The sequence below is a fragment of the Mus pahari genome, unplaced genomic scaffold (assembly GCF_900095145.1).
Source record: "Mus pahari unplaced genomic scaffold, PAHARI_EIJ_v1.1 scaffold_6580_1, whole genome shotgun sequence".
Taxonomy (NCBI): domain Eukaryota; kingdom Metazoa; phylum Chordata; class Mammalia; order Rodentia; family Muridae; genus Mus; species Mus pahari.
In genome coordinates, this window is record NW_018393015.1 from 11,119 (window position 1) to 35,024 (window position 23,906).

Genomic DNA, 23,906 nt, shown 5'->3' on the forward strand with positions numbered 1-23,906 from the left:
CAACCAAAAAAAGCACAGGAACAGATGGGTTTAGTGCAGAGTTCTATCAGACCTTCAAAGAAGAATTGATATCAATTTTCTTCAAACTATTCCATAAAATCGAAAGAGAAGGAAGACTACCTAACTCATTCTATGAAGCCACAATCACTGTGACATCTAAACCACACAAGGGCCCAACCAAAAAAGACAACTTCAGACCAATCTTGCTTATGAGTATTGATGCAAAAATACTCAATATAATTCTTGCAAATTGAATCCAAGAACACTTCAAAACCATCATTGACCACTATCAAGTATGCTTCATCCCAAGGATGAGAGGTTGGTTTAATATATGAAAATCCATTAACATAATCTACTGTATAAATAAACTCAAAGAAAAAGTGATTATCTCCTGAGATGAAGAAAAAGCATTTGACAAAATACAATACTCCTTCATGTTAAAAGTATTGGAGAGATCAGGAATTCAACATAATTAAAAATAATTAAAGCAATTTACTGCAAACAAACAGCCAATATCAAATTAAATGGAGACATACTTGAAGCAATCCCACTGAAATCAGGGACAAACCCACTCTCCCCATATCTATACAATATAGAAATGTTAGCTAGAACAATAAGACAACAAAAAGGGATTAAGGGGATACAAATTGGCAAAGGAGAATTAGAGGTATCACTATTTGCAGATGATAAGACAGTATACATAAAGGACCCTAAAAGTTTTACTGGAGAACTTCTCCAGCTGATGAACAACTTCAGCAAAGTGACTGGATATAAGATTAACTCAAATAAATCAGGAACCTTCCATTATACAAAGGATAAACAGGCTGAGAAAGAAATTAGGGAAACAACTCCCTTCACATAGTCACAAATAATATAAAATATCTTGGGGTAATGCTAACCAAATAAGAGAAATAAATACCTGTACGACAATAACTTCAAGTCTCTCAAGAAAGAAATTGAAGAAGATATCAGAAGATGGAAAGATCTCCCATGCTAATGGATTGGCAGAATTAACATAGTAAAAATAGCCTATCAAAATCCCAAAGAATTCTTCAAACACATGGAAAGAGCAATTTTCAAATTCGTCTGGAAAGAGAAACAACAATATGAAGTAGCTAGTACCCCCAAGCTCCAAGGGACTAAACCACCAACCAAAGAGCACACATGGTGGGACTCATGGCTCAAGCTGCATATGCAGCAGAAGATGGTCTAGTCGGACATCAATGAGAGGAGAGGCCATTTATTAAGGTTTTATGCCCCAGTGTAGGGGAATGCCAGGGCCAGGAAGTGGTAGTAGGTGGCTTGGTGGGCAGGGGGAAGGGGAAGGAGGATGGGGGAGGTTGTTTTTTGGAGGGGAAACCAGGAAAGGGAAAAACATTTGTAATGTAAATAAAGAAAATATCTCTCCCGCAAAAAAAATCAAAACCAAAAAAAAACAAAAGAACCCGGAATAGTGAAAACTATTTTTTGTCTTTTTTTTTTATTTTATTTATTATTATTTTCTTTATTTACATTTCAAATGCTATCCTGAAAGTTCCCTATACCCTACCCCTGCCCCTGCTCCCCTACCCACCCACTCCCACTACTTGGCCCTATTAGGCCATCTTTTGCTATATATGCAGCTAGAGAGATAAGCTCAGGGGGTACTGGTTAGTTCATATTGTTGCACCTACAGGGTTGCAGCCCCCTACAGCTCCTAGAGTAGTTTCTCTAGCTCCTCCATTGGGGGCCCTGTATTCCATCCAATAGCTGACTGTGAGCATCCACTTCTGTGTTTGCCAGGCACTGGCATAGCCTCACAGCTGGGGGAAATCACCACTCCTGGCCTCAAGCTTTACTACAGAACAATAGTGATTAAAAATTGGTATTGGTATACAGACAGACATGCTGATCAGTGGAATACAATTGAAGACCCAGAAATAAAACCACATGCTTACAGACACTTGATCCTTGACAAAGAAGCCAAAAATATACAATGAAAAAAAAGAATGCATCTTCAATAAATGGTGGTGGTCTAACTGGCGGGCTGTATGTAGAAAAATGAAAATAGAGCCATATTTATCACCTTGTACAAAGTTCAAGTCCAAGTGGATCAAGGACCTAAACATAAAAACAGATATACTGAATATACTGAAGAGAAAGTAGGAAAGAGACTTGAATTCATTGGCACAGAGGAAAATTTTCTAAACAGAATTCCAGTGGTTCATGCTCTAAGATCAAGAATTGATAAATGGGACCTCATGAAACTGTAAATCTTCTGCAAGCCAAAGGACATAGTCAACAGGACAAATCAGCAACCTATAGATTGGGATAAAATCTTTACTAACCCCACATCCAACATAGGGCTATTATCCAAAATACATAAAGAACTCAAGAAGCTAATCTCCAAAAACCAAAAACCAAATCAAAAAAACTGAGGTATAGAACAAAACTGAGAATTAACAATTAAGGAATCTGGAATGGCAGAGAAACACCTAAAGAAATGTTCAAAATCCTTAGTGATCAGAGAAATGCAAATCAAAACAACACTAAGATTCCACCTTATACCAATCAGAATGTCTAACATCAAAACCTCACATGTTGGAGAGGAAGTGGAGAAAGAGGAACACTCCTGTATTGCTGGTGGGATTGCAAACTGGTACAACAACTCTGGAAATCAATCTGGAGGTTCCGTGAAAATTGAAAATAGATCTACCTGTAGACCCAGCTGTACCACTTTTGGGAATATACCCAAATGATGCCCCACCATGCCACAGTGGCACATGTTTCTCTATGTTCATAGCAGCCTTATCTGTGATAGCCAGAAGCTGGAAACAACCTAGATGTCCCACGACAGAAGAATGGATACAGAAAATGTGGTTTATTTGCACAATGGAATACTACTTAGCTATTAAGAATGAGGATAACCTGAGTTTTGCAGGCAAATAGAACTAGAAAATATCATACTAGTCAGTCTAGAGCAATCAAGCAATCTAGATTGCTTGTTCCAGATTGGAAAAATGAGATACAACAGTGTTTGGGACTTTAAAGGAAAAATTCTAATTCATATTAGAAAATATTGGATGGACACAGAAGGTGAAATGAAACCAGGGAGGAAAGGTACTTCTTTGTACGTAAAACAGCTGAAGGAACAGATCTCTGACATAGATGATGCAGTAAGAAAGCTGTAAAATCTGAGCTATATAAAACCTGTACTGTTGTAGTTGTCTTTTTATATTGGCTTTTGTTTTCTAAATATTGTTTTCCAAGCTGTTTTATATTTGGATGCAGAACATTTTGTAAGACAACTACTTTTTTTAAATGTACATTATTATAATGTTCTAAGTGAAGGTAATTTTCAACATTATTAAAGAGGATTTCTTTGTGCCCCCTACCTAGTGTAAAATAAAGTCAGATCACTACAATCTTAAAAAAAAAGAAAAGAAAAGAAAAGAAAAGAAAAAAGAAAAAATGAAAAGAAAATATCATCCTGAGTGAGGTAATTCAGATCCCAAAGGACGTGCATGTTATGTGCTACTAATAAGTGGATGTTAGAGAAAAGAAAAGAAAAGAAAAGAAAAAGAACAGAATACCCAAGACACAGTCCACAGAATTCAGAAAGGTCAACAAGCTGGAGTGCCCAAGTGAGGACAACTCAGTCCCATTTGGGAGGGAGAAGAAAGCAATAGCTGGATGTGGAGGGAGGGAGGGGCTGGGTGGAGGAGGGGAGTAAGAGGGAAAAGGAGAACAGGATTGGCTATGGGGTGTGGAGAAATGAGAGATGTCTTGAGGGCCAGCAGAATAGATGGAAATATGAAATTTCTGTGGTGGGGAGGGGGGAGGGCCATCTAGAAAGTACCAGAGACTTGGGAGGTTAGAAACTCTCAGGACTCAAAGGGAAAAACCTTAGATGAAATGCCCAACAGTGGAAAGAGGGAACTTGTAGAGTTCACCTACAAAAAGACATATCAAGTGGAGGGATGGGATTGCCATCCCATGGTCAAAAATTCTGACCCAGAATTGACCCGATCTAAAAGAACTTCAGGGACTAAAATGGAGAAGATCCTGCAGGAAAGGAGGTCCAGTGACCGGCCCAAATTGGGATCCATCTCAAGGGGAGGCTCCAGGACATAACACTATTACTATGGTGTGCTTACAGACACAAGCCTAGCATGGAGGTCCTCTGAGAGGTCCAACAAGCAGCTGACTGAGACAACTGCGGACTCAACCATTAGACTGAAGTTTGGGACCCCTGTTGTTGAATTAGGGAAAGGTTGGAAGAAGCTGAGGAGTGCAACCCAATCTGAAGACAAAGATTCTCAACTAACCTGGAACCTTGTGATCTTTCAAACACTGAAAACCAACCAGATAGTATACAAATGATGGTCTGTGGCCCCTGACACATATATAGTAGAGGACTGCTGGGTCTGGGGTCAGTAAGAGAAGACATGCCTAACCTCCTAGAGACTTGAGGCTTCATAGAGTGGGGAAATCTCGTATGTGTAGGGAACATCCTCTTGGAGATGGGGCGGGGGCGTTGAATGGGGTGAGAAACTGTGGTTTGCGGAAACAGGATGGGGGCAACAGCTGAAGTATAAAATACTACTACTACCACTACTACTACTACTATTTCTACTACTTGGCAAAATATAGACGGGTTTACCTTATATGAGGAAGGCTTGTATATGGTCTAGAAACAAATAGTGTTGGAAGGAGAATGTATCATGCCATGGAATTGCTGGGATAGGAAACAAAGTTTAGAGAATTAAAAATGATATAGAAACATATATAGTGCTAGTGCTTTGACTTATGTATTTGAAGGATTAGAGATGACAATCCCGAAAGAGATAGTAGAGAGAGCTAGCTGTTTTATTTACATAAATTCTAAAAGTGTGTATGAAAGTATTTTAACCTTTGTAGTCTGTCACCTTTCTTATATGACATCAGTTACTAAAGACTGCTCTCTGCTGTACTAAGAATCCAGAAGAGCTGTAACTGTCTACCAGTGAAGAAAAGGTTGTGCAAAAACTACAGGAACATGCACTTTTGTTTTGTGTTTTGTTTCTGTTTTAAGAAAGCAGGGGTTGGGACTAATTATCCGGGACTCATAGAATTTATGTAAAGGATTTCTAAAAAGTTATTAATAATGATGAATGACTTGATGATGTTGCTTTAGTAAATAAAAGACTGGATTCAGACTCTGGTTGGGAGATGGAAAAGAACTAGAAGACTGGAGGAAGAAATTAGAAGAAGGAAGATTGAATATAATCCTTGGGAAAAGAGAGAGCACTTGAACTGACAGCTCCCATCCACGACTGACTGGGAGTCATTATTGGATCAGCACCTCTCCCATTCTCCCTTTTCTCAGGACCCTCATGCTGAAGCTGGACCTCAGCAGTTAGGTTTACAGTCAAATGCAATTTCCTTTTTGTTGAGTGTCTTAAGGAAAATTACACAGGTGGTAGTTTTCCAAAAGTTATACTCGCCATGATTAAGTAGTAGAATATATCTTGCCATTCTAGGCTTTGTGGTGTTCCACCAGTTTTAGAGCCTGGTAGGACTTTGAATTTCTTTTCTCTCTTGGAAACTTTTTATAACCCCCTCAGTTATGCTGAATGATAGTCCTCAGGGAGGAAGTTTCCTGGTTAGTTCCAGCTCAGCATTTTCATGTCCCATACCTGAAATATATGGTATATTCAGTAATAAGGCATAGTTTCAACTTCTAGGAGGCAACTAAGATGAGTGACCATAACATATATTTTTCAGAGTGTTTTGAATTCCCCTAAACTATGGCTAGAAATATGGTTGCTTATACATGATACTGAAGTTCATATTAGATTGTCTGTGAATCTTGGGTGATTGTTATCAACCCAAGTAACACAAACTCTTTGAATAATATTATGTTAATAAACACACAAATATATTACATAGATTTTCTAATTTTATTTTATTTTTGATTTTACTTATGTACATTCCAGCCACTGCTCCCCCCCCCCCAGCCTTCCTCTCACAGTTCTACATCTCATTCTGCTTCCTTCTTGCCTGTGAGAAGGTTCTTCCCCAATTCCTCCCCTCTTCCACCCCCCCCCCATACTGCACCAGGTATCCCTTTTCCCTGGGGCCACAAGTCTTAAGAATTAGGCATATCTTCACTGACTGAGGCCAGACTAGGCAGTCCTTTGCTATATATGCGCTAGGGGCCTCAGACCAACCATTTTATGATGCTTGGTTAGTGACTCAATTTCAACGAGCCCCAGGGGTCTGAGTTAGTTGAAACTGCTGTTCTTCCTATGGGGTTGTCCTCTCCATTAGCTTCTTCAGTCCTTCTCTTAATTCATCCATAGAGATCCCCGACTTCATTCCAATGTTTGGTTGTAGATATTTGTGTCTGTCTCAATCAGCTGCTTGTAGGGCCTCTCAGAGAACAGCCATGCTAGATTCCCATCTTTAAGCACATCAGTAATAGTGTCAGGCCTTGGTTCCCCAGACCTCCAGGATATAGATCCCAACTTGAGCCAGTCATTGGACAGCCTTTCCTTCAGCCACATCTCCATTTTTGTTCCTGTAGTTCCTTTAGACAGGAACAATTCTAATTCAGAAATTTTGACTGTGGGTTGGTAACTTTGTCCCTCCACTTGAGGCCCTGTCAATGTACTGGAGATAGACTCTTTGAATTCCCGCTTCCTGCTGTTGGGCATTTTGTTTAAAGTCATACCCATTGAATCCTGAGAGTATCTCACCTCCCAGGTCTTTAGAACTTTATAGAGGGTTCCCCAACCTCCCATCCTCAGAAGCTGCATGCTTCCATTCCTTCTGGCCCTCTGGGATTCTTTTCTGTTCCTCACCTCCTTCCTATTTCCTCTTTTCTTTCCCATGATCTCTCACCCAGAGCCCTCACTTCCTATAACTCCCATGATTATTTTGTTCCCCCTTCTAAGTTGGATTGAAGCAACCACACTTGGGCCTTCCTTCTTGTTAAACTTTATGTGGTCTGAGGGTTACATTTTATGTATTATGTACTTTTGGTTAATATCTGCTTATCAGTACATATGATGCATATCTTTTGGGACTGGTTACCTCACTTATGTTATTTTCTAATTCCAAACCTTTGCCTGCAAAATTAATGATGTCCTCATTTTTAATAGCTGAAGAGTGTTTCATTGTGTAAATGAAACTCATTATCTGATCATTCTTTAGTTAAGGGAAATCAGGGTTGGTTTCAGCTTCTGGCTCTTAGGGATAAGAGTGCTGTGAACATAGTGGAGCATATGTATTTGTGGTATGATGCGGGATATTTGGGGTATAAGTCTAAGAGTGATATAGCTGGGTGTTCAGCAAGAACTATTTCCAATTTTCTGAGTAACTACCAGATTGATTTCCAGAGTGGTGATACCAGTTTATAATCCCACCAGCACTGGAGGAGCATTTCAGTTTCCATGTCTGTGCATAATTGTGTTGGGATTGCAGTGGATCTGTAGATTGCTATTGGTAAGATGGCCAGTATCACTATGTTAATCCTACTAATCCATGAGTATGGATGATCTTTCCATCTTCTGAGGTCAATTTCTTTCTTCAGAGATTTGAAGTTCTTGTCCTACAGAACTTGCTTGGGAAGAGTTACACCTAGATGTTCTATATTATTTTTAGTTATTATGAGTGGTGTTGTTTCTAAAATTTCTTTCTCATTCTGTTTATCATTTATATAAAGAAAGGCTACTCATTTGCTTGAGTTAATTTTTTATCTAGCCACTTTGCTGAAGTTGTTTATCAGCTGGAGAAATCCTCTGGTAGAATTTTTGGGGTCACTTAAGTATACTATCATATATTTTCTATCACACTAACATATATACATATCATATATTTATCATAAATTTAAATTGTATAGTATGACTTCTCCATCAAAAATCAAGGGTCCAAAGATGTATTAGTTTATATGGGGCTCTTCAATTTGATTCCATTGACCAATGTGTCTGTTTTTGTACCAATACCATGTAGTATATAACATTATTGTTCTAGTACAGCTTGAGGTCAGGGATGGTGAATCCTCCTTAAGGTCTTTTGTTGTTTAGGATTGTTTGTCTATACTGGATTCTTTGCTTCTCCATATGATGTTGAGAATAGTTGCTTCAATATTTATAAAAAATTGTGTTGGAATTTTGATAGCGATTACAGTGAATATGTAGATTGCTTTTGGTAAGATGATCATTGTCACTAAGTTAATTCAACCTAACCATGAGCATGAGAGTTCTATCCACTAATATTCTCTTCAGTTTCTTTCTTCAGGGACTTAGAGATCTTGTCATACAGACCTTTAACTGTCTTGGTTAGAGTTACACTGGGATATTTTATATTATTTGTTGCTGTTGCAAGGGGTGTTGTTTCAATACTTTCTTTCTTGGCCAGATTATCATGTGTATATAGGAGGGCTACTGATTTCTTTGAGCTAATTTTGTATAAAGCCATTTTACTGAAGATGTTTATTGGCTGTAGGATTTCTCTGGTACAATTTTGGGGGTAGCATATTTATAATATCATCCACAAATAGCAACACTTGTAATTCTTCCTTTCCAATTTGTATCCACTTGATCTACTTTAATTGCCTTATTGCTCTGGCTAGTACTTCAAGTAATGTTTTGCATAGGTAGAGATAAAGTGTGCAGCCTAATCTTGTCTTTGATTTTAATGGAAATGCTTTAATTTCCTGTCAATTTAGTTTGATGTTGGCTATTTGCTTACTGTATATTGCTTGGATTATGTTTAAGCATATGTAAGGGTGTCCTGTATCCATGATTTCTTTAATAACTTTAACATGAAGAGGTGATTTTATCACAGGATTTTCCAGCAACTAATATGGCAATCATGTGAATTTTTTCAATTTTTTTAAATGGTTGATTACATTGGTGAATTATTATATATTTAACATCCATGCATTGCTGGAATGAAGCCTACTTGATCTTGATGGATGACGTCTTTAATGTGTTCCTGGATTCCATTTGCAAATATTGTATTAAATATTTTTGAGCCAATATTCATAGGAGAACTTGGTCTGAAATACCCTTTCTTTGTTGAGTCTTTCTGTGGTTTAGGTATCAGCATGACTGTGGCCTCATAGAGTGAGTTTGGTAGTGATCTTTCTGTTTCTCTTTTATGGAATAGTTTGAGGAATATTGGTTTTAGCTCTTCTTTGAAAGTCTAGTAGAATTCTTCACTAATACCACTTGGAGATGGGCTTTTACTATTTAGGAGATATTTGATGACTCATATTATTTCCTTAGGGGTTACATGGATGTTTAAATCAATTACCTGTCCTTGATTTATCTTTGGTAGGTGGTATCTCTCTAGAAAATCAAACATTTAATTAAGAATTTCCAGTTTTGTGGTGTACAGGCTTTTGAAGTAAGACCTATGATTATTTGAATTTCCTCATTGTCACTTGTTTTGTCTCCCTCTACTTTACTGCTTTTGTTTATTTGTAGTGTTTCTCTATCTCTTGGTTAGCTTGGCTAGGATTAGTCTATCTTGTTGATTTTTCTCAAAGAACCAGCTCTTAGTTTTCTTGACTTGTTGTATTGTCTTCTTTGTCACAAACTAATTCATTTTACTTCTGATTTCCTGACTTCTATTCCTCTTTGATGTGATTGCTTCCTTTTTTTAAAAAGAGCTTTCAGGTTTACTTTTAAATTGTTGGCATAAGCACATTTTAATTTCTTTATGGAGGTGCTTAGTGCTATGAACTTTCCTCTTACTACTGCTTTCATTGTGTCCCATAAAACTGGATATGTTGTGCCTTCATTTTCATTGACTTCTATAAAGTGTTTAATTTCTTTCTTTATTTCCTCCTTGACACTGAGATCATTGAGTTGAGAGTTATTCAATTTTCATGAGTGTGTACTTTCCACTGTTTCTGTCATTGTTGAAGTCCAGCATTAATCTTTTGTGTTCTGATGAGATACAAGTTGTTATATCAATTTTATTGTATCTGTTGACACTTGCATTATGAACACTTAAATGGTCAATTTGGAAAAGGATCCATGAAGTTCTGAGAAGAATGTATATTTGCTTGTGTTTGGGTGAAAAATTGTATATATGTCTGTTAGGTCGATTTGATTCATAATATCTGTTAGTTTCATCATTTCTCTGTTAGTTTTTGTCTGGATGTCCTATTAATTGGTGCAAGTTGGGTGTTAAAGTCTCCCACTATTAATGTGTGGGGCCATGTGTGATTTTAGCTTTAGCAATGTTTCTTTTACAAATGTTGATGCCAAAAATATACAGTGGAAAAAAAGAAAGCATCTTTAATAAATGGTGCTGGTCTAACTGGCAGTTGGTAATTAGAAAAATGAAAATTGATAAACATTTGTCCAGTTGCACAAAGCTCAAGTCCAATTTAGATCAAGGATCTCAACATAAAACCAGAAACACTGAATCTAAGAGAAGAAAAAAGTGAGAAAGACCCTCAAACTCAGGGGTTTTCCACACAGGTGGAAATTTCCTAAACAGAACTTCAATGGCTAAGAACAAGAATTGACAAATGGGACCTCAAGAAACTTGTAATGTTTTTCTGTGCCACGCACACCAGCGCCGTGTCTGCGTGGGCAGAAAACACCTTGGGGTGGGTTCGTACTGCAGAGCTAAACTTCCTGAAAATAGAGATGAGCTACAAGAAAGAATACTATTTATTAATTACACGCGGGAGAACCCAACCCTCTCCCGCATGTCCCATTGTCTCTGCTGAGTGTCTCAGTCCCAATGGCGCAATGTCCCAATGGTGCAATGGCGCACGGTCCGATCCTCAGCGGAGCTGTGTCCAGAAGGCGGGTCCAATCAAGTAGGCGTGACGACATTGGTGGTGGTTGGTCCGGGCGACGAGTGGGCGTTGACAGTGGGCGGTCCGAGGACACTGTATCCAGGATTCCAGGGGGCAACTCTTAACATGTCTGTAAGGGGCGCAATACAATGCTTAGAGGCTGGCGGGCGGGAACCAACAGAAACTGAAAAAGTTCCGTAAGGCAAAGGACATAGTAAAAAAAAAAAAAAAAAAAAAAACCACAACCCAGAGATTGGGAAAAAAATATTCACTAACTCCACATCTGATAGAGGACTAATATCCAAAATATATAAAGAACTCAAGAAATTAAACACCAAAAAACCACCAATCCAATCAAAAAATGAGCTATAGGACGAAACAGAGAATTCACAGCAGAGAAATCTTGAAGGGCTAAGAAGTATTTAAAGAAATGTCCTAAGTCCTTAGTAATCAGAGGAATGCAAATTGAAATGACCCTGAGCTTCTACCTCATAGCAATCAGAATGGCTATGATCAAAAACTCATGTGACAGAACATGCTGATGAAGATGTGGAGAAAGAGGAATACTTCTCCTTTGCTGGTGGGATTGCAAACTGATACAACCACTCTGGAAATCAATCTGGAGGTTCCTCAGAAAATTGGAAAGGGATCTATCTGAAGACCCTAACTCTTAGGAATATACCCAAAAGATGTCCCACCATACTACAGGAGAATATGTCCCACTATGTTTATAGTGGCCTTATTTGGGATATACAGAAGCTGGCAACAACCCAGATGTTCCACAATGGAAGAATGGATACAGAAAATGTGATTCATTTACACAATGGAATACTACTTAGCTATTAAGAATGAGAACATCATGGATTTGCAGGCAAATGGATATAACTAGAAAATAACATCCTGAGTGATATAACTCAGACCCAAAAGGATATGAATTGTGTGTACTCTCTAATAAGTGAATATTAGCAAAAAAAAAATAATAATAATAATTACAGATTATCCAGGGCACAACCCACAGGACTCTAAAACGTTAACAAGCCTAAGAACCCAAGGGAGGATGCCTCAATCCCATATGTGAGGGAGAAGAAAGCAGTCATAGGTGGAAGAGAGTACAGGGAGGGGAAGGGGTAACATGATCAGGTATTGTGTGTTGGAGGAACAGGACTGAAGCACTGAGGGCCAGCAGAAAGAATGGAAACTGGCAACCTTGGGAATTAAGAGGTATGGTGACCTAGAATGTACCAGAGACCTGGGAGGTAAGAGACTCTCAGGACTCAGAGGAAAGGGCCTTGGATAAAGTGCTGTATGGTAGGGAGAGGGAACCTATAGAGTTCACCTCCAGTGAAGGGACAGAACATCATGCAGAGGGATGGGATTACCATCCCTCAGTCAAAATCTCTGACAGAAATGTTCCTGTCTGAAGGAACTGCAGGGACACAAATCCAAAAGAGCATGAGAGAAATGAGGTCCAGTGACAGGCACAAATTTGAATCCAGCTCCAGGGGAGGCCAGGGACCTAACACTGTTACTGATGCTGTGGTGCACTTGCAGACAGGAGCTTAACATGGCTGCCCTCTGAGAGACCCTACAAGCAGCTGAAATAGTCAGATATAGATATTAGCACCCAACTGATGGACTGAAGCTGGGGAGCCCTGTGCTTGAATTGGGGAAAAGCTGGAAGAAGCTGAGGCTATGCCCATGGGAAGACCAGCAGTCTCAACTGACCCGGACCTTTGAGATCTCTCAAACACTGAGCCACCAACCAGGCAGTATACACCAGCTGATTTGAGGCTTTTGATACATGTAGAACAGAGGACCTCCAGGTCTGGCCTCAGTGAGAGAAGATGCAAGTAACTCTGGAGAGATATTTGAGGCCCCAGAGAATAGGGAGCCCTGGTGGGGAGGGGGTTGGGGGTGTGGACATCCTTTTGGAGATGGGGGGGGAATTGGAATGGGGAGTGGTTGAGGAGTAGACCCAGAGGGGGATGAAGTCTGGATTGTAAAAAATTAAAGAATAAAAATAAATAAATAGATAACCAAATCAAATGTGGGTGCCCTTGTGTTTAGGGTATAGATATTTATATTTCTGATATTTCGTTAGTACATTTTTTTTCTTTGATGAGTATAAAGTGATGGTCCATATCTCTTTTGATCAATTTTGATTGAAAGTCTAATTTTTTAGATAGTAGAATGGTTATCCAGGCTTGCTTCTTGGGTTTGTTTGCTTAGAAAACTCATTTCCAGCTCTTTCATCTGAAGAAATCTCTCTCTCTCTCTCTCTCTCTCTCTCTNTATATATATATATATATATATATATATATATATATATCCATCTATCTATCTGAGATGTGTTTCTTGTATTCAGCAGAATGTTGGATCATGCTTTACAACCCATTGTGTTAGCCTGTGTCTTTTTATTTGGGGATTGAGTACATTAGTGTTGAGAGATAGTAATGATATGTAATTGTAATTTCCTGTTATATTGATGCTGGTGGTTGTAGCGTCTATTCCTGGTTGTCAACTTGACTATATCTGGAATGAACTACAATCCAGAATTGGAAGGCTCACCAGTGACCCTAATCTGGAGGCGGGGAGATAGAAGTTTCTGACCTGGATCTTGTTATGGAGATCTTGAGGCATAGTGGCTATGGATTCCAGAAGATTAAGACAGGGAGANCTCNGAGTTCAAGGTCATCTGGGATTAAAGGTGCGGTGGCACACATTTATAATCTGTGCTACACCTTCTACTTGAGATTATATAAGGACATTGGAAGAAGGAAGGCAGGAAGGCTCTCTCTCTCTCTCTCTCTCTCTCTCTCTCTCTCTCTCTCTCTCTCCTTCGCCTGCTGCTGTGTGGGACTGAGCATCTGCTAGATTCTTGGACTTCCATTCACAAATGCTACTGACTCTTTTTGGAAGTTGGACTGAAGACTGTAAGTCAAAAATGAATCCCTTTGCTATATAGAGACTATCCATAAGTTCTGTGACTCTAGAGAACCCTCACTAATACAGTGGTTTAGTGTGTTTGTGTGTGTGTGTGTGTGTGTGTGTGTGTGTTTGTGTGTGTTTGTACTTTCTTTGTTTTTGCTGGTATGGGATTACTTATTTTATGTGTTTTCGTGAATGTAGCTATTCTTGTGTTGGAGTTTTCCTTTTAGTATTTTCTGTAGGGTTAGATTTATGAATATACATTGCATGATTTTGGATTTATATTGAAATATATTGTTTTGCCACGTGTGTTGATTGAGGGTTTTTCTGAGTATAGTAGTGTAGGTTGATACCTGTGGTAGTTTAGAGGTTGCAATATATCTGTCCATTCCTTTCTATGACAATCTGTGTTGACAAGTAAGGTGTAATTCTGATAGGTCTGGCTTTGTATATTACCTGGACTTTTCCCCTTGCTGCTTTTAATATTCTTTCTTTGTTCTGTAGGTTTTGTGTTTTGATAATTATGTGCTAGGAGGATTTTCTTTTCTGGTCCAGTCTAATTGTTTTTCTATCAGCTTTATAAGGTTTTAACTGTCTCTTTCTTTAATTTGGGAAAGTTTTCTTCTATGATTTTGTCAATAATATTTTCTGGGCCTTAGACCTGGGAGTCTTCACCTTCTTCTATTCTCATTGTTATTAGGTTAGGTCTTTTGATAGTTTCCCAGATTTCCCAGATGTTTTGTGTCAGGAGTATTTTTATATTTAACATTTTCTTTGAATAATGTATCAATTCCTTCTATTGTATATTTATGCCTGAGTTTCACTCTTCTGTCTCCTGTATTCTGTTTGTGATAGTTTCATATGTTGTTCCTGTTGTCTTCCCTAGGTTTTCCATCTTTAAGACTTCTTCAGTTTGTGTGTGTGTGTGTGTGTGTGTGTGTGTGTGTGTGTGTGTGTGTTATTGCTTATATTTCCACCTTTAGGTCTTGCAGAGTTTTATTTATTTCCTTCACCTGTTTCACTTTATTTTCCTATATGTCTTTAAGGGATTTATTAACTTCCTCTTTTAAGGCCTCTATCATTATTGTAAGATTGTATGTAGGGTCATTTTCTTGTATTTGAGTTTTGTTAAGGCTATCCAGAGGTTGCTGAAGTGGGGTAGCTGTGCCTTGGAAGTGTCATGTTGCCATGGCTCTTGTTGATTTTTGTCTTTTGAGGTCTTTTAGCCATCTGGATGGTTTTGGTCCCTAAATGTTCTTGCTGCAGCAGGTATTCAGAAGAGGGTGATCCTATAGGAGGACCAGAAGTCTCAATTAACCTGGACCTCCGAGATCTCTCAGAGCCTAGACCACCAACCAGGCAGCATACGCTGGCTGATACGAGGTCCCCAAAACAGCAGAGGACTGCTGGGTCTGGGTTTAGTCAGAGAAGATGCACCTAACCCTCAAAATACTGAAAGTCCCAGGGAGTTTAGATGTCTGGTTGGGTGGGTGTTGGGTAGTGAGAACATCCTTGTGGAGACAGTGGGGCAGGGAGAATGTATGGCATGTGGAACAGTTGGAGGGTAGATTGGGGGGGGAGAATAAAATCTGGAGTGTAAAAAAAAGAAAAAGAATAAAAACACCCCAAACCATACAATTAAATCAATTCATGATGTAAAAAATAAAACTACATTAAAATTTCTTTAAATATAATTGAAGATTGTAATTATAATGCTTTCCATTTGTTGAATAAAGTTCATTAATAAAATAGGCAATGACTGTCAGGGACTGAAAATCAGGTGAGAGATCAGCATCATTACTCAGTGAATGTCTGCATAGCTATGCAGGTAAGAGCAGGCACAAGATACGGCTAGAGTCTGTTATCGGGCAGTGAATAATGAAGGCAGGCTGAGAGTTTTAGAGATGGGAGAGATAGGGACACACAGGGAAAAGGAAAGAAAATGGAGAAAGAGAAGGATGAACCAGATCTGCGTGGCTTAAAATAGCCAGAGACAGCTATGAATATCATAGAAGGCATGGATTAATACGGGACAATTTTTCCAATCTAGGTGGATAGCTTGTATCAATATCAATAGGCTCTGAGTTCATTGTGTGGGTGTTTGGTGGGTTGAGAGTTTAATGATATGAATTAGTCTGATACATTACAAGCCTCTAGACTTGATTTTACTGGGCTACAGGGATTTGTGACAGCTAACCACAAGGGCCAGATGGCTGGAAATGAGAGCAGGATCCACAGCATGATAACCCTGAGTTGGGTGGTCTGCATGGGGATCATGGAGACCTTGGGGGTAGGGAAACCGAGTTACTAGAGTTTAGCTGGTGCTACATGGGTTGCTTTTTTTAATATTTCATGAAACAGACAGGTTGAATGCTGAATCTGTCTAATTCCAGGCATTACTGTATGTAATGGGATCACAGGTTCTCCAGATGACAGGGATCATAGGAAGTTTGAGATTTTGCAAACATGACTAATGTACAATAGTATATAGAAACAGAAAGAATGCTCAACTCTAGCTTAATATTGCATGTGAGACTGTCCTTCCCTAGAGTAGACAATGGAAGACATAATGTCCGATGATTCAATTCAAAGTCTAAATGACATGAGACAATTATGACCTTCTCAACTCTTATCTTACTATGGAAGTTCTGATGAAATCCATTATCATGATTGCCAATTGCGTTCTTACATATGGCTGATGACACATAGTTGGTTCACGCTGCTTAAGAGAAGATTGTCCCTGGAGTGTATGCCATGAATATGAACAAAATTATGGTATCTGAACATGGAAAACATGATCTTCACAACATGTTTAAAGAAATGTTTTGATCAAAATTTTTCAGACCTCAGATGCAGAGCTTGAGGCTACAATTTTCCAGATGTTTCCAGGTTGCATGGCACAGGATGAGTGGAAAGTAAAGGAAATGTAGAATGTACTTAAGTGGATTTTCACACATCAATAACCTTAAAACATACCCATGTAAATGTGTGTGTGATGTTTGTCTGCCCAAGAAACGTATTTCACAACTGCTCCATCTTAAAACCTAGCAGACATGAAGAAGCTGCATTATTTCACAATTTTCTTCTCACTCCTGAAGTTTTCTCTCACCTTGTACAGTTTGACTGAACCCAGTTGCTTTTGGAGGATACAGAGTAATGAAGATAAAGATGGAGATTTGCGAAGTGACTGCGGTTTTGTTCTTTTCACACATGAGGGACCTATAGAAGAAAATTTTTATAATAATGCTATCAGTTTTAGGTAGGTCATTAATTTTGTTTCCTGCTTCAATATCCTGAATTAGAAATATGTAACTATGTACACAAACTGTGGGATTCTTTTCTGTTCTTCCCAGGTAACCTTAGGAGTGACTGAAAATTATATATCAATCATTATTTTAATGTCTTCAAATGTGTCACCATTTAGTTTAATTTTAATACATTGGCCACCAATTAACATAGCTAATAGTAACAGATGTGCTGAAAAAGTGTGGGACAGATGAACAAATTTCATATAGAGAAAAGATCTCAGTGCTCAGACATCAATTAAAGGATGGCAAAGAATTAGGAAAACTGAGGTTTTAAAAGAAATCTGATGAATTTTTTAGTAAATTGACATAGTAAAATTTACACTAAAATGGAACATCAAACTGATGTGTAAATCAGCCAAAAGGATAATAATCTGATTATATATTATATTATTTTATATATTTTGAAATGGATACATAAACTTAATGAAAGGTATCTTAAAATTATTATTGCATTTGAGAAACTAACATTTGAAAATATAAAGCCTACAAACATCATGGAAATATCATTACTGAAAATTTTTCTTATTGTGAATAAAATTAGCATTGTAAAAATTAATTATTTTATGTATTTACATTCCAAATATTGTCTTCCTCCTGGTCCCCCATTCCAGAATTCTTTACCCCATACCCCCTATTTATCCTTTGAGAGGGTGCTCCCCCTCTCCCTCTGCCTCATCCCCACCCCATCCCTCCAGACCCCCCTACACCTCTCCCCTGCAACCTCCTCCACCCCCAGGATCCCTCTTTCCTGGGACATCAAATCTCTACAGGATTATGTACATCCTCTCCCACTGAGGCCAGACAAGTTAGCCCTATGTTAATGTGTGCTGGTGGCCACTGACCAGCCCATGTTTGCTCTTTTTTACTAAGGCTGGACATTAATAATAACAAAATGAACATTTTCATAATGTTTGATTTCAAAGGATTTTTCCTATTTTGATTTTTTTCTATTTTTTTTTTTTACTGATTACACAAATTCCCTCATAGAAACATGGATAATTTTTTTTAAATAAACTGATTATTGGACACTTTATACAGACCTGTCGGGAGCCATAATGGGACAAGCTAATAACTAGCAGGTGATCATCCTGAAGTAGTCTGCCTTGGATTATTATATAATTTATGAGAGGTGAGCCCTCATTAAGCAAGGCTATGAGGGACTCATTTTAGGAAAGATTCCTGCTATTAATATGCTTTTCCTGTTTTTATTAAACATATATAACAATCAATAAGTAATAGCACATTCCTTTAGAGCAGATCTCTACAGATCCACAAAGACATACTTATAGAGATGCTATATAGACAAATAGATGACATAAGTGTTAATGATGATCTTATAAGAATTACTAAAATTATATTTGTGATTATTAAGCTTTCTTATAATGGGACTACTATTAGGTACTTTTCTGATAGTCAAGACTACAATAAGAACTCTGCCAATCTCTCAAGTGTCAACAGTTAATTGCTTTTAGATGGTAACCAGACTTTCTCCTACTCAGAGCACATTCCAAGAGGTTGTAAAACAATTAACCAAGGTCATATAAAGGGAACTAAAGATTTAGTGTAGGTGATAGGACAGAAGATAAAGTATTGACTGGGTTTATCTATACCAAACATCACTTATAACTTAGTTATGGTTTTAAACCTTCATTGAACCTGTGGAGCTGAGACAGGTGATGGATGATTAGCTAGATAATTACTCCTAATGAATATGCATGTAAACACTCGCTGTTGTAAACTTCTATTTCAATTTATTATTTGATTTTTTGTGTGAATTTATGATGAACTTTTTAACATGTGATTATGTATTCTGAATGATGTTTAAGGACTGAGGACAAAAATAAGAGTCAGAACTGAGCAACTGGAGTGAGAGGAATGGACATGAGAAGAACTGAGCTTAGAGAGGAACTGAGCTGAGGAGAAGTTTTTAGACAGAACATTTTTTGGATTAGAAGGAGACTGCAGAGTGAAGTAACTTAGAAAATATAGGTAACAAAATACTGAGAAAGCAATGTGCAGAATGCAGAGGGAAAGAGGAAAAAAGAAGACATCGCAGACATCGCAGAGAACAAAAGGAGCAAGCAAGCTTCTTATCATGGGACAGAACAGGTCCCCTAAGGACAAGGCAGGTTTAGTATTATTAAAGGAAACAAAGTTTTATTTTTTTTTCTTACAAACATGGCTTTAATTCGTTTAGCATTAAAATGTAGAAGCCTTTTCTTTTTCTGTGTAATAATGATTGGAGCACATTTTTCATCCAGAATGAGTGAGTTCTTTCTGCACCAGTGCTTGGTCTTTTGCTTCATATGCATATGTAAGGATGTGTGTGTAACTATGTAATTGTGAGAATGTATACATGTGTGTGTGTGAGAGAGAGAGAGAGTGTGTGTGTGTGTAAGTATGTAATTGTGAGAATACATGCAAGCTGGGTTTGAATGAAAATGAATAAATGAGCATGAATGAAGCTGAATATGAATTTATGTTATATAATGCATATTTGCTTATGTAAAAGTTTTTCCTCCTGTGAGTGTTATTCTCTCACAGAATAACACTCCTGGTTCAATAGGAGTTTATTGTTCCAAATTTCCCCCTAGCCTGGCAAGCAGAGGCATCTGGACAATAGGGAAAAGGCTCTAGCAATTAACCCTTTACTTAATCTCCAGCTGTCTTGGGGTGAGGTGCTAAGGGACAGAGACTGCAGTTTCTAGCCTCAGAGGATCATAGAAGGCAGGTCAGCTTTAAAAGCATTGTAACTGAGGCTGAGGTAAGTAAACTTTTTATTATACAGCAACCTTAAATTTCTTGTAAGACAAAGTCTTACCCCAGAAACTTGTAAGACCAAGTCTTACCCCAGAATCTTGTAAGACAAAGTCTTACCCTCTGCCTACACTCTTCCCCCTCCAGAAAGAAGAAAGACCCCATGCTTGGGCTGGCTCTAGCACAGACCTCTAACACATTTTGAATAGTCTCGCTCTATGTCAGGAGGCATAATGTTTTTAATACATTACTTAGTGATTCTCTAACATTTTATGTTCTTCTGCTATGTTTACTTTCCAAAGATTATTTTGGATGTTTTGAAACATAATTTAGTACTCAAGCATTAGAATCAGGATCCAGAATTACAGACATTATTCAATATATTTTAATGATATTTTTAGGGTACTAAAGAATATGAATAAAAAAGTTGAATGAAATATCTTGACATATTTATTATTCAATTCTTAAAATACTCAATATGATTAGGGAATTTACTGCACAATAGAAATTTTAAATAATAAAACATTTTAAGGAGAATGAGTTATGGATTTCATATATGGTTCAAGGTATACTTTTTTATATTTCTTTAGAATTAGAACTCCTAGACTATTATATAACAGTTCTACTCTCTAGAAGTATAATTTAATTCATGTAGCTTTTCAGAGATAAAACAAGTTCTTTATGGATTTTCAAAATATAAAAATTATCATATCAGTGGGATCTATGTTTATGATTTGAAATTTTATTCAACTCTAAAGATCTCTAAATTCCCAAGCTTATTTGAGAAAAGGTAGTATTTACACAGAAATTTAGCATGTCTTGTAGTAAAATTTACTACAATTGAATAGAAAATGTCATGCTTCTAAAAGTGGTGGTTTGAGTATACTTGGCCCAGGGAGTGGCACTATTAGGTATGGCCTTGTTGGAGTGGGTGTGGCTAGTTGGAGGAAATGTGTTTCTCTGGAGCTGGGGTGGGTAGTGAGACCCTCTTTCTAATCATGTGGGAGTCAGTCTTCTCATAGCGGCCTTCAGATGAAGATTCAGAACTTTCAGGTCTCCCTGTGCAGTGCATTCCTGGATTACCTTGATGATAACAGCCTGAACCTCTGAACCTGTAAACAAGTCCCAATTAAATGTTGTCCTTATAAGTGTTGCCTTGGTCATGGTGCCTGTTCATTGCAGTAAAACCCTAATGAAGACAGAAGTTGGTGCCAGAGATTTGGGTATTGCTGTGATAGGCCTAACCATGCTTTTGTTTGGAAGCATATCAATTGGAATATCAGTGGAACACATTAAGTGGAGCTTAATGGGCTATCTTAATAAGAATATAGAAGACTTTGTTGCCAACAGTGATTTGAACTTTACAGATCTGGCCTAGGATATTTCAGTGGAAAATTTCAGTATGTGGCCTTGAGACCATTTTTTGTGTTATACTGTTGAAGAATGTGACTGCTTTATGCCCTTGGCTGAAGAGTCTACCTGAGGCTAAGGTAAAGAGATTTGTGCTAATTTCATTGACAAAGGAAGTCTCTAAAAAGTCCAGAAGTGGGAGCACGGAGTAGGACTCTTGTGATGGCTTTAAAGTCTGAGGGTCTCAGGATTTTCTAGTCCTCTAACTTTACTGAAAAGCTGATGATAACTTAGATTCTAAAAGATCTTAAAAACTTTCTTGTGTTTTCTGTGGGTAAAAGTCTGCTGGCTTTGGTGATTAACACTTGTAGACTAAAAGCCAGGGATTAAGTAATGCAGTCTTTGTTCTATCTCAGCAGGAACTGCTGGGCTCTAACTTTCAGTCTGCTGGTAGAAGTAGCAGGAAGAAAATAGGACACTTAGAGAAGTGGTTACAGAATTCATTACTAAGTTATAAAACGTTTCCTATGAAATCTATCTATCCAAGGGGAAAAGTAGAAAGACCCTAAGTCAAGATTAAGGAAAAATTCTAGTAAGGGAAAAATTCTACTCTATCTGGGGAAAGGCAAAAGATTCTTCTCTCTCTCTTTCTCATCTCTTTCTCCTCAGTACTTATACATCTTTCAGAATACATGATCACATGTTACAAAGTTCATCACAAGTTCACACAAAAAAATCAAATCATAAATTGAATAGAATGTTTATATGCATATCAATTAGGAGTAGTTATCTAGCTAAACATCCATCACCTGTCTTAGCTCCACAGGTTCACTCAAGGTTTAATTCCATAAATACGTTATTATTGAAGTTTTGTATAGTTTTAATTCATGTGCAAAAATTATTAGATTTGATTGATTTTTTAAAAAAAGTTATTGAAATTCACTGTTAGGGAGTTGGAGTACATCCAGATACTATTGAGGAAAGAGGGTGAATATGATTCAAATACACTATGTGAAATTCTCAAAGAATTAATAAATTTATATGAAAAATGAAGTAAACTTTTGTGATTGGGATACCTCACTCTGGATGATATTTTCTAGTTCCATCCATTTGCTTAAAAAGTTAGACTTAAGAATGGATAAAAGATTCTCTAACATGTAATGACACATGTTCCACTATGTTCATGGCAGCCTTCTTTATAATAGCCAGAAGCTGGAAAGAACCCAGATGACCCTCAACAGAGGAATGGATACAGAAAATGTGGTATATTTACACAATAGAGTACCACACAGTTATTAAAAACAATGAATTTATGAAATTCTTAGGCAAATGGATGGGTCTGGAGGATATCATCCTGAGTGAGGTAACCCAATCACAAAAGAACACACATGATATGCACTCACTGATAAGTAGATATTAGCCAGGAAGGTCAGAATACCCAAGATAAAATTTGTAAAACGCATGAAACTCAAGAAGAAGGAGGAACAAACTGTGGATACTTTGATCCTACTTAGAAGGGGGAACAAAATACCCATGGAAGGATTTACAGACACAAAGTTCAGAGCTAAAACTGAAGGAAAAACCACCCAGAGACTGCCCCACCCGGGGTTCCATCCCCTAAACACCCACCAAACCCAGACACTATCACAGATGCCAACAAGATTTTTCTGACAGGATCCTGATATAGCTGTCTCCTGTGAGGCTATGCCAGTGCCTGGCAAATACAGAAGTGGATGCTCACAGTCATCTATTGGATGGAGCACAGGGTTCCCAATGAAGTAGCTAGAGAAAATACCGAAGGAGCTGACGGGGACTGAAGCCTTATAGAAGGAGCAATGATATGAACTAATAAGTACTAAGGGCTCCCTGGGACTAAACCACCAATCAAAGAAACACACTGTGCGACTCCTGTCGTGAGCTGCATATGTAACAGAGGATGGCCTAGTTGGCCATTAATGGGAGGAGAGGCCCTTGGTCTTGCGAAGATTCTATGCCCCAGTATAGGGGAATGCCAGGATCAGGATGTGGGAGTGGGTGGGTTGGGGAGCAAGGGGAGGAGGAGGCAATAGAGAATTTTTGGAGAAGAAACTAGGAAAGGGGATAGCATTTGAAATGTAAATGAATAAAATATCTAATTAAAATGTATTAAAAAATCAAATCATAAACTGAAATAGAAGTTTACAACAGTGAACATTTACATGCATATTCATTAGGAGTAATTATCTAGCTAAACATTCATCACCTGTCTTAGCCCCACCGGTTCACTCAATGTTTAAAACCATAATTAAGTTATTAGTGAAGTTTTGTATAGATAAACCCAGTCAATACTTTATCTTCTGTCCTATCACCTATAAATCATTAGTTCCCTTTATATGACCTTGGTTAATTTTTTACAACCTCTTGGAATGTGCTCTGAGTAGGAGAAAGTCTGGTTAATCATCTAAGAGCAATTAACTGGTGACACTTGAGGGATTGACAGAGTTCTCATTGCAGTATTGACGATCAGAAAAGGACCTAATAGCAGACCCACTATAAAAGATCCTAGAAAAATTTTGTTAATTCTTATAGGATCATCATTAATACTTAAGTCATCTATTTGCCTATATTGCATCTCTACAAGACAGTATGTCTTTGTGGGTCTGCAGAGATCTGCTCCAAAGTGGTGTGCTATTACTTATTGATTGTTATATATGTTTAATAATAACAGGAAAAGCATATTAATAGCAGGAATCTTTGCTAAAATGAATTCCTCATTGCCCTTGCTTAATAAAGGTGAG

At 37.9% G+C, this 23,906-nt stretch overlaps 1 protein-coding gene across 4 annotated transcripts in view; it reads left to right on the plus strand.

The window, feature by feature from the left end:
- Positions 1-16,767: 16,767 nt before the first annotated feature.
- The window catches only part of LOC110315307 (vomeronasal type-2 receptor 116-like), a 41,066-nt gene continuing 33,927 nt past the window's right edge, over positions 16,768-23,906 (plus strand). For all 4 annotated transcript variants that reach the window (XM_021189395.1, XM_021189393.1, XM_021189394.1 and 1 more), the window contains exon 1: positions 16,768-16,973. In XM_021189395.1, coding sequence (XP_021045054.1) covers positions 16,768-16,973 — 206 coding nt within the window. The remainder of the gene's footprint in view (positions 16,974-23,906) is intronic.